Source organism: Amphiura filiformis, unplaced genomic scaffold (assembly GCF_039555335.1).
Source record: "Amphiura filiformis unplaced genomic scaffold, Afil_fr2py scaffold_56, whole genome shotgun sequence".
NCBI classification, from domain to species: domain Eukaryota; kingdom Metazoa; phylum Echinodermata; class Ophiuroidea; order Amphilepidida; family Amphiuridae; genus Amphiura; species Amphiura filiformis.
The window spans coordinates 425,225-439,553 of record NW_027305520.1 but is presented as its reverse complement, the minus strand read 5'-3'; the positions used below and the strand labels follow the sequence as shown (position 1 = coordinate 439,553).

Below are 14,329 nucleotides of genomic sequence, written 5' to 3'. Positions count from 1 at the left end.
CATACAAAAAGTCCATCGAAAGTGATTTTGAGATAACTAAAAAACAAATGTGTATCATACATGCTGGGTATAGGCCATGTTGGATTTCATACGCACGTAGAGGGTGCATTTGGGTTCAACTTTTAAACATATGATACGCCTATGTATAAGCAACAATTTCCCATGTTGAACTCAATTTGGCCAAAGTATGAACTTGGGTGGGTTTTGTATTCATATATTCAATTGAAATGAGTCTAATATCGCTTTTATTATTGATAAGTTGCATATACATGTAACTAAATTTAGTAACACAGAGTTCAATTTGCATGTTGTTTGCATCAAACATAGCAGGGGGGAAGCGCTAGTAACTGGTGTGAAAATAATTGATATATTTGACATTATCACCATTTGTCTTCTAATGCTAAATCTAAATCCAAACAAATACTCAATAAAATCGCAAAAGCGACATCTAATTGATCAAGCGACATCTTGATCATGTTACAAATGATATGAATATTCAGTTTATAGATTATAAACTTAAACAATCAAAGTCATTGTTTCTGTAGTTGACCAGCAAATTGTGTACATAGTTCATAAAGTGTGTGGATATACTATAGTGAACTTAGACCCGAAGACTCTAGGCTTTCATGCAGCAGGTAACCGAATGCGGACATTGTTTTTGACTGGTCTGCAATAAACCAATAAGATAACCAGTAGCATAACAAGTGTACACAAAATAAGTGTCGCTAATATGAAGTTTAGCGCAGCTACGTAGTATTTACTCAAAATAGCATAAATATTCAAAATTGTATATACATACGCACAATTATCTGTATATGGATATAAATACCACATTAATAGGTACATTTTCACGGGAAAAATTTCTGGACACGTGACCAATGCGTATCAATGTGAGTGTAACCTCGAGCCTGATCTCTGACCCCCGGCGGTGACCTCGCTATTCAAGTCTTAGTAATTTTGAATTGGAATAGTATTTTTGACCGCAATTTTGATAGAAATTTGTGCATTGCAAATTTATTGAATATTATGTTATCTTAATTTCTTCACAATATCATCAAAACGTAATTTCAAAAATATCTATCTACGGAAACAATATTTATCTACGGAAACTCTTACCATAATATTATTGACTTGCGACAAGTAATTTATTTTGCATCAAAGGAGGTATTCTTCCTATTCAAATACATTGGAAGAACACCCGCTGTGCTCGGGGTCACATTCCATAATGCTAATGAAAATTTACCTATTAATTCTGACTTTGGCCTTGCATATTTAAAGGTTGCACTATTTTGCGCAATATAAATAAGGTACCAAAACCTTTACCTTTTGGCAAAATATGACTAGATATCAAGAAATTGAAAAGGTATATGGACTCAAATGACTGTATATAAAAACTATAACGAATGTTTAATTGTATAAAACCTTTAAAAAGTTTCTTTGAAATATTGTAATTGCTTTTACAAGATTATATTGGCAAAATATGACTTGATATCAGGAAATTTAAAAGGTTTGCGAGTTATTCTCTTATTGTTAAGTTAAGGTATGACTGAAACTGGTTTAGGAAAACATATATATAAACATAAATATGATTAAAACAGTGTCATCGCAGAGTGCAAAATATAGAAATGAAACCTTCAAAATTCCGGTCCAGAAAATCGTATTATTTCTGCACAACACTTAATCGTTTTTGTAAAAATCGGTCATTTTGTTAAGCGTTCTATGCAATCAAATTAATAGCATAATGTAACCAATGAAAGACCCAAAAGTGCAAATTTGATTTCCAAAGATGACATTGTTTTTCTTACATATCTTGATTTACTTAATCAGTTTCAGGCAGCCACGGTTGTTTCATGGGATCATTTATTAGTTTTGCAAACAAAACATCATGTATAACCAAATTTTAGGCTTAAACAGCTAAAAGTGACATTGTGCTAATGTATACAGATGCTTTTGAGTCGTTCTTAACTTTAATTTCTCCTCTTTTACAAAATTATTCACTTTTATAGTATTTTTTAAAGCTTTTTCAGATATAAAATGTATCTATTAATGACAAAATTGGTGGCGCTATTTAGTTACTGAAAATTACCCTTTCAAGCTTTTAATACAAATAATTCCTTTTATTTTTTGATAAAAACTGTTTATAGAATTTCCTTGTTGCTTGTTTCACCTATTCCTGCTGTTTTAATGGCGGTATTAATCACCTAACCCTTGCAAATAAAGAAATACGATTTAGTTAATAATGAAGCCAATTCTATATACATCAAACAGCTGTGCAGCAATATCTCGAAATAAAGATGAGAAAGTATTTGTACAAGTATTTGGTACCTTGTTTATTATGTATTCGGAACACTATGTGTTCGTTCAACGCTACCATCAATAGTATTTTGTTGATTATGAATATATCTCTCCTACGAGCATTTATGTCAGATAAACAACAAATACAGGGGTATAATACAAACATATTGCCCATGTTGGTGTAATATGCACACACACACACACACACACACACACACAAACAACCTGAAAAAGGACAAATAAACACATAGAGATTGTTATTGTATTACAGAATGACCATTAAATAGATTATGTTGTTGTGACATAAAGATGTGGGAACCGAAGTGCGATTATTATATACCGGGTGTCCCAACACAAGGTTGCATGTAGATTTTTGAAAATAATTTAAGTTAATGTTAACAAATATAAATATCCTTTTCATGACATAATCTATGTACAATTTACTAGTACCCGTGTGAATGTCAAGTTCACAACCTACGTATTTGGTTGGCATTCCACGCAATCCTGGGCAAGCTCTTTACGTGACATACCGTAATGCAACACGAGGTTCATTATAACACCGTCACAGCCACCGTGCATTTGGCGGGGCACTTGAGTAGGTACAGCCATAACATGGCAGATGCAGTATTTTATTTTGATAAACAAAGATTAAAATGTGTTCAGTTTTATTTCAAGAGTTCAGTCAGAAATGTAAAAACAAACAGCAGCAATTTCAAGTCAAGAAAATCCAAACGAGGCCTAAATGTAAAAGATTGTTATTCATTTCACTATGTTGATGACAGGAGATACAGCGTGCAGAACTGCTTTCTTCAAAAATGTGTTCTTCTCTAATAATAACCATCTTCCTTTATTTGTTACCACCAAGAGTCAAGAAGTTCTAAAACTGATTTATTTTCAGTGTACAATATCTAACTTTTCAATATGTTTCTTTTGTACAAAAAGTTCAACAATGAAAAATAAGAGAAACATAACAAGTAGTAAATAAAAATTCTGAAAACAAAGATGTGCATGTGTTCAACTTTCGTTGTGCGATATTTTGATGGTTAGCCACTCTTGACACCCCTGTCATCTTGCGCTCATAAATTAAGTTGCTTTTAAGATACGGAATTGAAATTAGCAGTTACAAGAAGAATCAATAAATAATATCTGAAAAAATAACATTGTTTTGTTGTACCACCACAAAATGCGGTTCATTACTACATGTAACCGTTTTATGTGACACCTTGTATAATAAAGTAGTGTATATCATACAACTGTATGGATAATAGCTGATGACACATGTTGTGTTGTATATTCTTAAATATTGTAAAAATTATTCTATATGTATAAAAACAAGAACTTGTATATAAAATAAATTGATCAAATATAGTTTTATTTAGAAAGAACACTATAACGTAATGTTAATTGCATGGATCTAAAAATGCAGAATTATATAATTATACGCATATATAAATATGAGTGGGGCAAAGCAAAATATCAGAATTTATTTTTTTAACTTTTAACATGTTTTTATTATTGACAATACAATTTCTCTTAATAATATAAAACCAAAATGTATATTTATTTTATTTTATTATTATTGTTATTTAATCTGGGTAAACATTTCTATGTACTGGCACTTTACGCTTAATGTAGCCAGAAGGAAGACACCCTAATAATTTAATAAAGGGAGGGGAAACATAGAAATTAATGCAAATACATGTAGAATTGATACAAAAAAGTAAGTGTTCTTGTAAAAGAGGATGAATGTGTAAATTGTGAAACATTTTGAATTGTTATAAATTATCAGTGGTATGAGTAGTCAGGTAGCTTTAATTAGAATTGTTTCCTGTAAAATCGTTAGAAAGGGTTTTAATGACGTCAATGACAAACACTGTAAACCAAGTAGACTCTCCCGTATATTGAGATAATGATACAGTGTTATGTTAGCCTGGTGTGTGATTCATGATAAGTGTGGTAAATTACTTCGGATATATCAAATACCGTAAAATCTCGTCTACAAGCATATAGAGCGCTTCTAATGAAACCTAAATTACTCCATGCGCCATCATGGAGTTTGAGCAAATGAATTACAGATCCAAGCATACACACACAAGTTTTTTTGTAAGAACAATCTATTGTTTGGTCATGTTTAAGCTTGTTTCATATTGATTTAGCTTTCATCAAAACACTATATATGCTTGTAGACGAGGTTTTACGGTATAACAAGCGTTCAATGCTCAAACTTTCACTATCCTCCAATAATGTTATTATTAAGGCCTCGTGTCTTACGATCACTCTTTAGTCTCTTACTTCAATTGTGGATACAAACAATAAATTAGATGTACATGTTACATGGATGTTTAAATACCGAATCCATAACGTGAATTCAACGTTTGGTCGTACCATTGGAATGATTGGGGTATATGTAAGCTGAATGGAAGGCGTCCAATGTTTCTTGATAAGACATCCTAATAATTTTCTCTGGGAATATTAGCCAATCATAGAGAATGCATATTTGAGCCTAGAGGAAAATGTTGTATTTTGGTAGGGTCTTTCACATTAAATTAATCTTAATAAATGGAAGCCCTGTGTAAATAAATCAAGCGTTTGTAGTAAAACTGTTATGTCCAATGAGAGAGTATAAAATACATATTCATGTTTTACTCTTTTAAATTTGATTGAAACTCAATTTACAGACACCCCATTTGATAAGATGAAATATTTATTTCGAGACCACGTTATACTCCTCATAATAAACATTGCATCTTGTCAAAACCAAAATTTATTTACTGACCTGACCGTTTCAACCGCATTGTACCTTTTGTAATTATGAAATTCTAGATTTGGCACAATATATAGAATGTGCACATTTCGTATTTATGTACGTCTGTTGTATTAAAGAACCACATGTTCGAAAATCAGTTTCCAAATTAAATTTAGAATTTGAATCCAATATAACCCTATGTTTAAGAATCAATTTACAATAAACCAAAGAGGTTTTAAGCTTTACTTGGCATTTACGTGACTTGCTTTAAATATTTTATATCTACATGTGGGCAAACAAAAATAATCTTACAAGTAATGAGGGTACAATTAATTGTTATAGTAACGACTATTAAAAAAGGTGGAGTATTATCCGCGTTCTGAGTTGTTTATTAATTCATTCATGAAAATGTAAATCAAAAACAAAACAAAAATATCGTACAAACATAACAATATTTTGTTGCACGCAATGAAGTTATAATGTTGTAAACATAAAATAAACTTTACAGTGGAAATAATAAAATGTGTCTTGTGTCTCTTTCGTTCTGTTCCTGGCAAAACTAAGAATTATCTTGGCTATTTGATACACATGTAGGTGACGAAAGCGATTGTAGGGTTTTTGTAATCAACAGAGGCAGCGTCTATATTATGGTGAAAGTAAATGTGTATGACTAATATAAACATGATATCTCACTCTCTGAAAACATTTTGCTCGATAAAAATAATGGGCTATTCCAGAAAATAGGTACACACCCCTATAGATGAGTAACTTTTCAATAAAAGAATTATGTCTGGATTTCCAAGTTTGCTTTCTGCAAATGACTAGAATTCCGGTTGCCAAAGTTATAGTATAAACAATTAAATTTGTCCAGTAAACGCAATATTTCACCTTGATTTTAGGCTTAAATTGAAAATTTCCGTTAAGATCAGGCCAATGTAATGTCCGCCAGGACAGATTATCTAAATCTGATTCTCCCTGACGTCACTGTTGCTGGTATATACGAGCATCAGTCACTTATTTGCAGCAGTACCAATGCAGTTTATCGCAAATGAAGTAGTGCCGTTACCTGTCTGCATTGAAAATAATCTCTAGATACCGGCTAGTAGCCTAGTGCATCACCACAAAATGGCAAAACCGATCTGCAATCACTTAATTGATAGGTGGCGCTATATTTTTGCATTGTAACAAATTGGTACACACGGCCTAGTGTTGCAGTAGGGCATCGCCACAAATGAAATTGGCCAACATTGGCAATATATAACCCCAAATCCAATTAACGGAGGGCGCTTTTAGGTCTGCAATGCAGCAATGAGCGATTACTATCAGCCCCGGGGGTCACTCACTACTTGACTTGCTACGCACCCGTGTCCAAGAAAAACGTCTAAAAGGGTATGTTTTTCACCACACAGCGGCGTCGACGTCTTTTTGAAAAAGGGGTAATTTTTCAGAAGGCATCGCCATTTAGGGGTCATTTTTCAGCCAAATCCTTAGACGTTAGGGTTAGTAATATTATTGTTTGAGTGAGTTTGCACTAATTTCATAAAAATCACCACTTTTTAATTGATTCTTGTTACTTTTGCGCACGTTTTCTTCAGTATCTATATGTCTGCAACATCAAAAAGACACCTTGGGTATCAAATTAGCTCATTTCCCTGTTTACGCCACTTAGGGTATCAATATAGATATTTCCAAGTTGACGCCATTTAGGTTATGGATTTTGCATGTGCTACGCCATTTAGGGTAGGATTTTGCATATGTGTTTCGCCATTAAGGGGTGCAATTTGGTTGAGTGAAAATTCGCCATTAAGGGTGCATTTCAGAAGTGTTCGGACGCGGTTGGGAGGCATTTTGTGTGCGAGTGACCCCCTCCCCCGGGCTATCAGCTACCCATGCAACATTTTTCTCAATTGTCAGTTGATACAGGTTTTATAAGCAACAAAACATTAGAACGGGTTGGTAAAAACGTTTTAATGTGGGGTTAGATAATATTTTAATAAGATTTTAAAAGCATTTCTAAAATGGCAGTCAAACCTTGTGAGATATTGTTAGATTTTGAAAACATTTTTGAAACGTTTTTTAGTTATTTTTCAAACAAAATACTTCCAAACACATTGAGGGCTCTTATATCTCCCGAAATTTAACCATCTTCTTACCAAGATGGGTACCACCCCTGCATATTTTTCACGGTACACTACAATATTCAAATGACCTTGGTTAAATGTGACTCCTTCCCTTGGGGCCAGGGAGAAGGAAAAGAAAAAAACCCACCATATCCAGAGATTGGCTGATCGAGGGTGGTGCATGTTGGTGAGACCCAGCGATATTCATTGTTGCTCTTAATTAAATATATTGAGTTCAATTTGATTAAAGTCATACAATTAGTTATTAAACTTCAAAGGTGGCGGGTGTTGGACATTCAACCATGGTGGAAATAACGCATGGTTAAATTGCGCCATTCTTATTTATAAAAAAATTACAAATCAAGAGTTGCATAACTCATACAACATACATATGTACCTTGCAACAAAATACACCACACATGAAAAAGAACCCAAAAATAATTTATAAAAGTGCAATTCTTGAAAGTGATAAATATAGCGTCCACAACATATAAGTTCCCCCTAGTGCTTTTGAAAGAAATCGAAAACTATCAAACGAAATGTAAAATTGTAAATAGTTATGAGTAACCTTATTTGTTTTACAAATAAGGACCAATTTGTAATAAAGGGTTCACAAAAAATAACTCCCCCCTAAAATTACAAAACACTTCTTTGCATAACTTGGCATGTATTTCGTTGATTTGAAAAATTTAAAAACCTGTGAATAAAGGTATCGTTTTTCTACCCTCCCAATGTTTTTTCTTTGAAAAATATTTTTGTTTTGGCCAAAAATAATCACAGTTTCCAAAAATGATGCTTTTAGAAAAAGTTGCACTTTTCAACAGAATCATTTATGTCAAAATTAGATTCAACGAATCATTATTTTGCACTAAACGATGGTTACATGGGTGATTAAGGGATCAGAGACAGAAAGGTAAAGGAAAACAAAACAATTAAACATTGAAATCGAGAAAGTTTTGTACATTACATGTATGGGATGTTGAAAAGTGCAATTTTTTTAAAGCATCATTTTTGAAAAATGTGATTATTTTTTACCAAAACAAAAGGAATTTGAGAAGGGATAACTTTGGTAGGGTAGCCAAAAGATTCCTTTATTCACAGATTTATAGATTTTTCAAATCAACACAATGAATGTCAAGTTATGCAAAGAAATGTTTTTACCATTTTTGACACACCTGCTCAAAAGCTTCTAGAAATACCCCGTACATGTCAATAAATCATTGTTTTAAATTGCAAGATGATTGTATGGGTGACTGGGTTATCGTATACATACAAATGAAAGAAAACAAAAACACCATTAAATCAATCAAAACATTGATATCGAGAATGCTTTTGTACATTACATGTATAGGATGTGGAAAAGTGCAACTTTTTCTGAAAGCATCATTTTTGGAAAATGTGATTATTTTTGGCCAAAACAAACAGATTTTTATTAAAAAGAACTTTGGGAGGGTAGGAAAATAATTCCTTTATTCACAGGTTTTTAAATTTTTCAAATCAACGAAATGTATGTCAAGTTAAGCAAAAAAATGTTTTGTAATTTTAAGGGGGGAGTTATTTTTTGTGAACCCTTTATCACACCTCATTGCGTTCGGTCACAGTGGTTCATTATGCAAAAAAGAAGCAGTTTTAAAAATTGCACCTGAGTCCATAAAAGTCAAATTTCAAACAACACAGCATGTCAGGCCTGTTCATGTGTTTGTAATGGAGCGTCTAAGATGTTCAGTAGGAAATGTGTCCCTAAACTGTTAACGAGGGCATTACAACGTCAGCGCTTGCTGTTTATGAAAGTCCGGATCTGTTGCTGGTTTCAGCCAGATTTACTATTGACATCTCCTAACGAACAGACGTGGTACGTCGCGGCATTATTAAAATGTGACCTTTCACATGTGATGAACTACTGTTGTAGATGTTTAGTCTTTTTTTCACTGCAGTACATATCCCGCCTTTATCAGGCATTTATCATTAAAAAGAAACGATTTAAACGCCTGCTTTACTTTTGAAAATGAAGAATACCAAAGATTAAGTTTTCTTAAACAAACACATGGATATCCCTACTCAGTGTATTGTTTGAAAGTTGACTCCTATGGGCTCAGATGCAACTTTTACCACTGTTAAAAAAGTTAAAATTTTTGAATTTTATTATAACCCGACATTTAAACGTTTTCTGGCAACATTTTCTAACCTTCTGCGAATAATGTCGAAATCGTTTTTTTCTTTGCTGGGATATAGTATTATTTTGCACTGATAGTATTATTATCTCATTATTATATTATTTATTATGTATTGCATTTCGTATATTGATATTAATTAATTCTAAAACTGTCTCATCCGTACTGTATTATTTTTACTTGTACCAAAGTGTATTATGAAAAAAAAAAAAAAAAATACCGATGATTAAAAATTCTATTTTCATGCTTTAATTGCTTGAAATAAAATGACAGATCTGAAATATTGATAACACATTTATCACACAGATCATTAAGAGAACACAACAGCGCAATAAGTGTATTATTTCGGATCGGCATCAATAGAACCATATTAATGTAACAAATTTACAACCAGATCATCAGCTGAACACAATAGAGCAGTAAATTTATTATGTGACAACGTAAGTCACTGACATCAATAGAACCAAATTTTTAACACGTTTATTACACAGATCATTAGCTGAACACAATGCCGCAATAAGTGTAGTATTTATATACAAAGTAACTCACTTAAGAGGAACTGACATCAAAAGAACAAAACATGTAGCACATGTATCACACAGATCATTAGCTGAACACAATACCGCAATAAATGCATTATACAAAGTAAGTCAACTATTTATCCCCGGGGGATATGAAATGGATATAGGTGTAGGGCTGGCACTTTCGCACTAAGGGGCATTCGGTGAGAGCAAAACGTAAAAAAATATGGGGTCATTGGGTGAGAGCATGATTTTTGGCATTCGGTGACAGCAAAATGTAAAAAATATGGGGTCGCATTGGGTGAGAACATGACCTTTTTTTAAATGGAATCTTTGGGTGAGAGCCGAAACAGCGCCGCAAAAACCTCGAAAATTGAATTTCTAGTTCTAAATGGCTTCAAATTTCATTGTTTTTTCAAAATAAGTAACAAAATCAGTGATAATGAAAGTTGTTGTTCAAATTGAACTTGTAAGGGTCTTTGGGTGACAGATCAAATGGAAAAATATGGGGTCTTCGGGTGACAGAGCATGTGTTCGTAAAAAAATATGGGGTCTTTGGGTGACAGCGATGGTGAAAAAGGGGGTCTTAACAGCCCTACATACGCGTCACCTCCAAAGTTGGAGTGCCCCCCTGGTATTTATCACAACATTCAGATCAATAGAATCACTGAGTGGCACAAAAGCAATAAGCTCTGTTAGAAAGTAAAAAGAGCAAAGTATCCCGGCAAAGTATACCATCATGACGTGGAGAAACAAATAAAATACACACTAGACCGTACGCAGAGGGGGACAATTCCAACATGTTACTTTTATGATACAGTTTTCGCCTGTCAAAAACGCAACATAGTAGTGTTTGTACTCAAATTTTAAGTACTAAAACTAACTTATTTATCACAACAACACTGTGTATACTTTCAGTCATCTGGGATTTGATCAATTAGTAGATAATTAAATCTGGTCAACCAGAAAAACTCACTTTTGGTCAGATGGAATCACCGACGTTTCGGCCAAAACCTTTGGCCTTCAGCTGGGTGGATGATTTAGGGTCATCCGAGGTCAATCGATGAGGAAGTTGCTTGATGACCCGATCCCAACCATGTGACAGATTCACTCTAACGCCCCGCTCCTGTTGAGTGACGGTTGTTCGGCTCGTACCCACACTGCTTCTTTGACTCCCCGTTCAAACCAACGGGGTTCACGGTCCAAAATGACAACGTCGTCAATGTCAAAACTGTGACCACTGCCCTTAAGGTGTTTGTAGACAGCTGAATCGTTGCCACTTGAACTGGCGCGTCTATGTTGGGACATGCGACTCTGCAGTGGTTGGCCGGTTTCACCAATGTAATGTTCTTGGCACACCTGATCTTCAGCGCACTGGATACCATACACAACACCACTTAAACGGCCCTTGGGCTGTTTGTCCTTTGGGTGTACTAGCGACTGCCGCAGGGTATTGGTTGGCTTGAAGTGTGTAGTGATGCCGTGATCGCGGTAGATCCTCTTTAATTTCTCTGAAACATCCCCATGGTAGGGGATGGTGACAAAAGTCTTGGTACCAGAAGACGCGGTGGGTTCGCTGGCTGGTTTAGCGTCTTTCTCACCATGATTTAGGGCCTTGTCAATTGCCCAGTCTTTGTAACCACACGTTTTCAAGGCGTGGCGCAAGTGTTGGTGCTCATTGATCTTATCAGAGTCCTTTGTGATGATGGTATCAGCCCTGTGATAAAGAGTGTTCACTACACCGAGTTTCTGGACCAATGGATGATTAGAGCTGAACTGCAAATATTGATCAGTATGTGTTGGTTTGCGAAATACTGATACTGAGAGAGTGCGATCTTGGTTGACAGTAACCAAGCAATCCAAAAATGGAAGTTTATTGTCCGTCAGACCTTCTTGGGTGAATTTGATGTTATTATCCACTTGGTTAATATGCGCAAAGAACTTGTCGAGCTCCGAAAACTTGACTATAACCCAAGTATCGTCAACATAACGATACCATTTGGAAGGTGTAGATCCGGGGTAAGACGACAAATTAAACTGTTCAAATCGCTCCATGTACAGGTTGGAAATAATCGGCGAGACAGGGGAGCCCATCGAACAACCATGACATTGTTGGTAAAAGTTATTGCCATAGCTGAAGTAAGTGTTATCCAAACATAGGCTCAACAATTCACAAATCTGATCTGGCGACAAGTCTGTGCGTTCGGACAAAGTCTTATCCTCCTTCAAAACGTCCCGAACCGCGAGTACCGCGTCTGCTGGAGGGATGCTCGTGAACAAGGCAGTGACGTCGAAGGATGTAATCGTCTCGTCCGCGTCCAACACAATACCCTGAATTTTCTCCGCGAAGTCCTTTGAATTCCAAATATGATGTTTCGATTTGCCGACCAAAGGGCCTACGATCTTAGCGAGGTACTTGGCAATGTTATAAGTGACCGATCCTATGCTGCTGACGATAGGACGTAAAGGTACACTGGCCATCACAACATTCAGATCAATAGAATCACTGAGTGGCACAAAAGCAATAAGCTATGTTAGAAAGTAAAAAGAGCAAAGTATACCATCATGACGTGGAACAACAAGTAAAATACACACTAGACCGTACGCAGAGGGGGACAATTCCAACATGTTACTTTTATGATACAGTTTTCGCCTGACAAAAAAACGCAACATAGTAGGGTTTGTACTCAAATTTTAAGTACTAAAACTAAGCTGATTATAAGATGTGGCAATTCCGCCCCATATACATTTTACTCGGGGGGGGGGGTGCCAAAACTTTGTTTTTGATACATTATTGGCCTTAAGTGAAGAACCTCAAGACCTTTTATGGAAATATAAGTGATATTATTGGCTTCCTTGATTCATTTCCGCTAAGTTCGATGCAGTTTGATAAATGTGTCAGGATGTTAGAATATCAAACTTTTTTTTTCTGTTACACTTGGGTGTATTTATGAGACAGTTGGGTGTACTTCTGTACGTTGGGCATATTTATGTTACATTTATGTGTATTTATGTGACATTTGGGTGTATATATGTGACATTGGGCGCATTTTTTCTGTGACATGGGCATGTTTCTGTTACACTTGGGTGTATCATATGAGACATTTGGTTGTATATGTTTTTGTGACATTTTGTTACATTTGGTGTATTTACGATACTTTTGGGTGCACTGATGTCGGACCTCTATAGTATAGGATTATGCAGACTATAGTATAGGATTATGTAACTGGGACAGCCCTTGAGTGGTTTGGCTCATATCGTTAAGGATGGTCATCACGTGTGAACATAAACGGCACCATGTCAGATCCAGTTATCAAGAAATATTAAAAATGGAAAACCGATTTTATTTGGAATGCTTATTATATCAATTGAAGTTAAATACGTACTACTTGATCTGTTGTTTTGGTTGGAATTGACCTTTGTATTTGGAGATATATTGAAAGAAGGAAGGACGTATATCACGAATTTCACTCATAATACAAAGCAATTTTTTTCACTGCTGGAAGGATTTCTTACGCAGGTGTTTGTACTGTGTAGAGCAATGGTAATTTTTGTGCTTTCGGGTATAATTTTGTCTTAATTTGTAAATAATTATTAAATTCGTGAAAAAAAAACCATTCCTTAATTTAAAAAAAATCATTCCATAAAAAGCACACAATTTCTTCACCAAATAGCTGTTATCATGTTAAGCTCAAATTTACAATAAATTTGAATCAATCTCAAATCAGTCTCAATCTCAAAACGGTTTGGTTGTTCGAATATGGAGAACTTCTTCTGGAAAGAAAATTTTCCTTTATAGATCATCAGTTACATGAAACAAGCTTCCTTTCAACATTCGTATCAATTTTAATTCATTGAGCTAGGGTGAATCTATAAATGCAATTGGTCTATAAGATTCTGTATAATAATTTAAACTTAAAATATTTGCATTTTGCTTTGTATCATGTTTGGTCCCTATATTTTGTAATATCTTATTATAACCATACCATCATGTTTCAACAACATGATAAAAAAAACAGTTGGAGAACAATCATTTTAATATATCGTGTATTTCATATTCCCGAAAAAAGTGAATAACATTGTTTTCTATAAATTCTAGTTTTCATCATTTAAGCAGTCTGGCAATAGAGTGGGCGGTATACTTGCTAATGGTGCATTGGTCTACTCCATTAGTCACTTCAAATGACTTAAATTGAAGCTGTCAAACTCATAACTTATAATTAAAGATATCAAACACTATTTAAAATGACAAAAAGCTACTTCACTCTAACCGTTTAGTAAAGAAAGTGTTAGGGTAGATAAGAACTGCAGTCAAATTTAATGTTTTTATTTAAATGCCCAGAAGACGTTTAGGCAGAAATGATGTGTGTTGGTATTAGTACCTGGAAGCATATTAAACCTGCTGTGGAAATGGCACCTGTTAACAGCACACCTACGAAACTAGTTTGAAAGTTTATTTCATACGGATGGTCCCCA

General features: G+C 34.6%; 1 protein-coding gene across 1 annotated transcript; it reads right to left on the bottom strand.

Annotated features, from left to right (window-relative positions):
* Positions 1-2,418: 2,418 nt before the first annotated feature.
* Positions 2,419-12,334, bottom strand: LOC140144466 (uncharacterized). The gene is made up of 2 exons (XM_072166276.1): positions 11,213-12,334; positions 2,419-2,520 (listed from the first exon to the last, which is right to left on the bottom strand). The coding sequence occupies exons 1-2, from the start codon at positions 12,332-12,334 to the stop codon at positions 2,419-2,421; spliced, it is 1,224 nt and encodes a 407-aa protein (XP_072022377.1).
* Positions 12,335-14,329: the final 1,995 nt, after the last annotated feature.